General features: G+C 37.4%; 1 protein-coding gene across 1 annotated transcript in view; it reads right to left on the reverse strand.

Moving 5' to 3' along the window:
- Window positions 1-134: 134 nt before the first annotated feature.
- Window positions 135-7,403, reverse strand: part of LOC103803198 (tyrosine-protein kinase JAK2-like) — a gene marked incomplete at its 3' end in the record, with an annotated part of 13,626 nt that continues 6,357 nt past the window's right edge. The window contains exons 3-6 of the mRNA XM_009075739.1: window positions 3,358-3,481; window positions 2,500-2,617; window positions 1,789-1,934; window positions 135-477 (exon numbers count right to left, since the gene is read on the reverse strand). Of these exons, the coding sequence (XP_009073987.1) occupies window positions 135-477; window positions 1,789-1,934; window positions 2,500-2,617; window positions 3,358-3,481 (731 nt within the window). The remainder of the gene's footprint in view (window positions 478-1,788; window positions 1,935-2,499; window positions 2,618-3,357; window positions 3,482-7,403) is intronic.

The raw sequence follows: 7,403 nt of genomic DNA on the forward strand, positions 1-7,403 counted from the left end.
ATATATATATATCCTCAGCCATATGGAAATTGTATCATCACTGTGAAGTAAAATTTACCTACCAAATTTACTTGGGGTAAACGAGAACTTCTAACATAACCTAATTACTGTTACATGACAAACTTCACACTTACTAAAATAATAAAAGAAATTACCTGCTCTGCTAATGTCTCACAGTCTTTAAGTTTTCCTCTTGACCACTGAATTCCACCATTTCCAGTTATTACAATGGTCGCAAAACTCTCTTCTCCAGAAGGACCTCCACCAGGTTCTTTCACTTCAAAAACCTCTGAATAGAAGGCAGACTGAAGGGTTTCCAGATTTATAAGATACTTAAGTTTCAAGTTTCTGGCAGTAGCTTTGCATTGGCCAAACTGTTGTATAAATTTGCGGAACCGGTAACGTATTCTTTTACGTGTCAAAATGTGGTAGTCTTGGATTTTTGCACGCACACATTTAGGTAAAAACCTCTTGTAGCTGTGAATACATAACCAGAAAAAAACCCCCAACCTGATTTTATCCACTGAATCCAGGAAAGATTGTTAGTTCTGTACTAGACAAGTCAACATATAAATATCTTTTCCTCTAAATGTACCCTTATTCTTTAAACTGTAGGATTACAAGGATCCTTCCTTGAATCTGTAGCATGCTCTTTCAAATACAGCCCTGTGTCTTCTTCCATTTTGCCCCTCAGTCAGCTATCCATATATATTACATTTTCCATAAATCCAGGTATGTCTGATCTTTCATTAATGAAGTTTTGAGGCAAGGCAGTAAAAGTTACACAGTTGCTTTGTTTGGTGTACAAGTTGGAAAGAAGATACTGCATGGACAGAGGCAACTACACGGATAAAGGACATATTTCCAGGCTGAAAATATAGGCGGTAGAATACATGTGTTTGGTTCTCACTGAAGTTTTCTATATCACTATCCATGGTCTATCAAGAGGCAAAAGCGTTACAGTTATCACCTGCAATGAGCTGGCCAATTTGTTGATTTTTTTTTTTATCTCCTTCTGCTAGGTTTTATTAAAAGAAAAAAAACAAGCATCAAGTACCAAGCAGGGAAAGAACTAACTCAGCTGGAATAAAAACTGATTAGGCTGATACACCAAACTGAATTGATAAACTCAAGCAAGTTTAGCAGAGATCTGCCCAAGACAGTTAAGCTTGTGGCACATGTCATGAGAGAAGAGGTGTAAGGGAGTTTGACTTGTTCAGCTTGGAGAAAAGAAGGCTCCAGTAGGGTGTTCTACTGTTAACAGTTATGGAAAAGACTGAATTCGACTCTTCTCAGACACACAATGAAAGGACGAGAGGCAACAGAAGATTATCAGTATCACAGACAAAACTGATTAGATACAGAGAAAATCTTCCATGATGAGTGTGGTCATGCACAGGACAAAGCTGCACAGAGATACAGTGGAATCTCCATCTCTAATCATTTTCAGAACTTGACTGTATGAGGCCCTGAGTAACTTAATCTAACTTTGAAATTGGTCCCGACATGAACAGAGAGGTGTCTCACCTCAAATTACTGCTTATGTACTTTCCCACCTAAGAAACTGTTGCCTTACCTTAGACAGCCAAATCCATGTCCTGAAAACATCAATGGACATCATGATACAAGTTTTCTATGAATTTCAAGTTTACACTATAAGTAAATTTAAGTAACTATTAGAACACATCAACTGCCAACAGCTGAACATCTCCTTCCAGATACTACTGTGCAAAAATACTGGTTTTAGGTATCAGATAAGTGTGAAATAGTTGTGAATTATGGAGTCACCTGACTGAATTGTAAATAGCCAGTGGGGTTTGGTCCTTTTCTTTGGCCATTCTCATCATATCTAGAACGGCCATTCCAAGGCATTCTTCTTGTGTTTCGTGAGTAACAGGCATCTGTACCCATCCATCCAAAAAATCAGCTCGCCACTGAGAAAGAATGCAAGAAAGCAAATTAAAACTGTAGCACTGCTGGTCATTGGTAGAAGGTTTTTTGGGGTGCAGTTGCTGGGGGAGGGGTTGTTGTTGTCTTGCTTGATTGGTTTTGTTTGTGTTTTCTTGTTGGTTTTCTTTTCTTTAAATACTGCATTCTCCTGAATGAACTCCTTCATCCACAACAAGCTACACTTATTCATAAGGAACACCAGCTGCTATCACGCTCAGAAACATTGCTTCCAAAATATTTTCGCTTCAAATCTCGAGAAAGCCAATAGGGGGAAGATGTTCTACATTGTATCAGTTCAACATGAACATCACACTGAAAGACTTCCACATGGTAGTCATGCAAGAAAGGAATTACGCACTGCTCTCCCTACAACTGCCCGAAGAAGAGCTTCATATCTCCAAATACACAATAGGACATGGAATTTAATTTTCATGTTGAGTGGGCTTCAAGCTGTCAAGAACCTGAACAGTTACTATCAGAAGCTGGAAAGGGAATAAATACTGATCACTTGTACCAATCCCCATTAAAAAGTAAGCCAGCAAACCATACCTGTGCAAATAAGTAAGACATGACAATATCATCAAGAACAGGGCTCTCTGTACCACGAAGAATGCCATAGCGATATGCCCTGTTGGTGCCATTGCAATACCAGTGGGGAAAGTAAAACCTGGTAGGAAAGAAATTTAAGCAAACATCAATAAACATACTTTCGCTTACCAACATCAGATGTTACTGCTTTTGTATACATGTAATTAGTGCTGGCTGGTTCGGAGGATAACTATGAAGCCTGAATTAGTCAATGAAGACTTTGGATCCAGTTCTTGGTGTCTTAAAGTACTACAACATTTAAGCTGGTGACAAGCTGTACAGATAGGAATGAGGACTTCTGCAGTTACTCGCTAATCAGAATGCAGAGAATTTTGTGTCTTCCAGTTACTTTTGAAACAGTTCCTAAACAAACACTCAGGTCACATTATACAATGTAAATAAACAAAATCTTTTGCAAAATGAGAACTGTGAGGATAGCTTTAAGTGTCCACATTCAAATATGAAGTCAGGGGAAAATTGTTCTAATGCAGTCACATGCCTGACTACACTAGGTAATTACTCTGCATTTCGGAACTGCCACTAATTCCAAACAGACAAGCACAGAGATGAGATGTACCGTGATTAAGAAGAATATTATTTTTACTTTGATTGCTTGTTTCTTCAGTCTGACATTGGTAAATATACGGGATATAGACAATCAATAAAACACATTATTCAAACCACTCCAATAATTTTGATTCTTTTATCCATATCTGCCCATAACTTTTAAGAGAAACTGTGGTTCAACTAAGTAACTTTCTGGTTGCATTTTTGCACATAATTTTGTTTTGTCATGTTAACACATTTGATTTAGATTACCTTATTCGGTAAATTAGGACGAGTCTAGTTGCTTCATCTACATGGAAGATGTGATTTGGGGGATACCACATTCTCTCTGTTTCACTCATGAGTGCAAACATGTTGTGATACACTGGCATGATACCTACACAAAGAACAGAGAAGCAAACATCTATAGGTGAGTGTTTTCACAGAGTATTAAAATAATATTGTGGGTTAGAAGTAGCAGGCTGGCACAGTGCTCTATGGCTATCAGCAACAGGTATCAATAGAGCTAACAGCGTTGCAGTCATCATCCCATAAACCAATAAAAGCCATCTGCAGGTTAATTTCTCATTTTCCCTTTATGCTCCCTGACTGCAGACTGTTATCCTATACTTAACTGTTAGATCAGAAGATTTTCTCTCTATGGCATTTAATACAATGCCATCTTAGCCTCTCAGCTTAGAAACAGCTAACAACAGTACATTAACTATTTTTACCTTTTCCAAAATCAGACCTAGGCATTCATTTTAAGATTTAAGACTGATGAAAAATTAGAAGTAAAGCAAAGAAAGTCATCATGCTCAGGACAAGCACCTGCCATTTCCACTTTAGTAACTCAGCTGGGAAGAAACCCAAACATACACTGTTAACTGAACAGAACTGGGAAGTACTTTAATCCCCTCAACAATTTAGGATTGGTTTAATGAGAATTGACAAGCAATCCTACTTAATAACAAACCGTGAAAATCAGTTGAGTATCAACTCTTTAGCTGCACCAGGATTTAAATTTGGCTTTGAGACTCCCAGCTGAAAGTATGGCCCAATACATGACAGATGCCACAGTGTGGTACTCTGCTTCACTCTTATGAATACATGTGATGCTGGGGCTAGATTAGGAAAACAGGTTAAATGCCTGAGAACCAACAGCAGAAAAGGATGAACTGCAAACACTGACAAAGATATTTTGAAGACAGGAAGAGACACTGGTCTAGTGGTCAGAGAACAGGATGAAAATTTAGTGTCAAAGTCACAGTAGGTCATAATGAAAGAAAATTGTTTACTATAAAAGCAACACACTTAGGAGTAAGAAAGCAAAAAATAATGAAAAAAATACAGATAAAGACAACAAAAGTAACTTAAAATGACATCAAGAGACAAAATAACCCTGGGGAAAAGCAAAGTACCCACACCCCTGCTCAAAGACTTAAAATGAAATAGTTGAAATTCCAACAAGAAATCAGGATTGAAAAAAAGAAATCCTTTATTCCTTTCTGTTCTGAACTAAGTAACTACTGAAGAGGGCAGATCTCAAATTTCTTTCATCACATCCAAACTACACATGAGATTACCAGTTAGAAGAAACAACTAATCAACTCCACATATAAAACTACATAACCTCGTCTAACAAAAAGTATTTTAGTCTTAAACAACAACTAGCTTATTAAATTTCATGCAAAATACAGTTTGTCTTTATAGAGATCCAGTAAGGGAACTAAGAACAAGAGTTCTATTGTGCAGATGTGAAGATTAAACTGCTGAAATCCATAGGCTAATCATCTGACACTTGCTTAAACCAAAGCTCACAACAGGTCCTAACACGTGATTTTCATGAATACACGAGTAGGAGTCATAGACTTAGAGGAAACTACAAACATGGAAAGCATTATGTAAGCAACCAAAGAGAAACCAAAACTAAACAAAACCCCCACAGGAACAACCCTGAAGGGATTAGTAACTGAAGGATTGGATACAAATCTAAATGTTGCAAATCTATGGTGCAATCAAACATATTTGACCCATTTAAGTTTAGAGAAATATTTCTTGTTACAAGAAATCCATCCCATGCAACTAAAGATGGTTCTTGTCTGATGTGTAAAGTGGGATAAGCTACTGTACCTTACATAGCTGTTTTCTATAAAGTAGTAACAACTAACACGGGAGCTTTGAGGCTCTGTGGTATCTGTATCCCAAATAATTTCAGATAAATTACAGTGCAATGCATGTGAGAATCACTAGCCTATTTCAGGATTCTAGACAGACACTAAACACCATTCAAGGCAAAGCTGAATATTTACCTAATCTCACTAATATGTTTACTCATACTACAAACAATCCCACTGAAGCACAGTGAACATGAATTTCCAAAACATATTGTTAAATTAAAACATTAAGCTGCTGTATTTCACCAAAGACACTACAGATGCTGACAGCATCACCACCCTGCCTCTCAAAAACACCTACAGCAAAACAAAAAAACCCACAGATGTTTCAAGATCATATCACTGCCATTCTGAAACCCAAACTAAGCAAGGAACATGACTTTGGTACTCCCCCTAAAAATCAGAAATGTTTATATTAACAACAACATAAATCTCCTCCCTACTGTCTTCATGTGTATGGAAAGTAAACTGTGCATTCATCCATCCCTCATACTTCGGCATTTATAGTTCCAAATGGTAACTTGCACCATTCACTGCCAGAGTTCAAGGGCATATGTGCTTTTTGAGAAGAAAAGGAGTTACACTTTTCTCCCCCTCTCCACTAAGAATCACGCATTTGCTCCAGAATACTGCCACAATTAATGCTCAACAACTATAAAAAGAGAACAAATCCCTTTATTAGAATCCTGAAAACTGTCCACAAACATCTGATGAAAGCAGACACCAGAAAGGCCTCTTTCCTGTAATTCTTACTGACACTACTAATAGCAGGGACTTCTCAAGTGAATGATAACTGCAGTATTGAAGCACTTTCTCCAGAAACAATGAAAACCAAAGACTGGGGTAAGGAATCAAACCCTGCTGTTGAAGCCTCAGCCATGCCAACAATAGTGAGAACTTGCACGAACTGTATTTTCAGTGCAGGTAAAATCATAAAAGCTACAGGTCCTGAAAAGCCTCCTTTGGATTTCTGCACCGGACTAACTATGCTATCAAACTCCATCAATGATGAGTTAGGAGAGAAGACAGTGACTCAGATGTAATAAAGCAGAATTTTCTCCACTTTGCTTCTGCAGCAAGGGCTATCAAGTAAATTTTCTGGGCTACTGCAAAGACAAAACCATGATTACCTCTTGACAAAGCATTTATGTATTACATAAGGCTAAAGAAAGAAGCCTTATCATACTAAACAGACTGTCAAGTAACATCGTAAAAGACTACAACACAGCGTAAGCTTATTCCTCAAAATTCTATTTCAAGCCTAAAAGAAACAATTTATTTGCATAATAGTTTCTTCTTCCCCTCATGATTTTAGAGCTCCATATCCAGACAAGACACACTACTTCATTTACCCTGAAGCAGCTAAGGAAACATGGTTTTTCTGTATTTCCTCCTCTGCTGGCAATAGGCACCCTTTCTCCCATGTGGTATGTTTTTAAAAGGCAATGTCCCTCTTTAAAGAAAAAATAAAACTAGGAAGTGTAAATCACAAAAAAACATCAGACTACCACGTAATGTGAAAGCCACACACAGTCTACAGTAGAAATACTGTCTTATGAAACTGTCAGTTTGAGCATGTAAGTCATTAGACATACACAGATGAAAGCAATTAGCTGAATGATTAGAAACAATTTAAAAAATCTCCAATTTTCAAAGTCTAATGAAAAAATTAGTCAGTTTTCACACACAACTGAAAGTAAAACTTACGAAGTCTTGCACATACCAGATTGAAATTTCCTTGCCTCTCCTTACATAAAAATCATATCTTATCCTCATCTTTCATACACACTGGAGGCTTACCAAACTCTGACATCATATTCAATGTCACTATTTTGTCAACAACATATTTTCTGAAAAGTCAATCAAAGCATGCATTTCCTTTCCTAGGAAAACAAAATTGTCCAGAACTCTGACTAATTAATTTCCTTCCTAGGGGGAGAGCAATGGGAAGCACCATGTTCTGTGTGGATTTTCAGGAAAAGCTATCACTTAAGAGAAACGAAAACAAAAGAAAAATCCCACCCCCCCCCAAAAAAAACCCAGACCAAAAAACCCAGACCAAAACAGCTAAAAACATCCAAAGAACAACCCGCAATGAGCAGTTATATTCAATTATAACTCTGAGCCATGTGAACTCCAGAA

The sequence above is a fragment of the Acanthisitta chloris genome, unplaced genomic scaffold (genome assembly GCF_000695815.1).
Source record: "Acanthisitta chloris isolate BGI_N310 unplaced genomic scaffold, ASM69581v1 scaffold13185, whole genome shotgun sequence".
Classification (NCBI taxonomy): Eukaryota; Metazoa; Chordata; class Aves; order Passeriformes; family Acanthisittidae; genus Acanthisitta; species Acanthisitta chloris.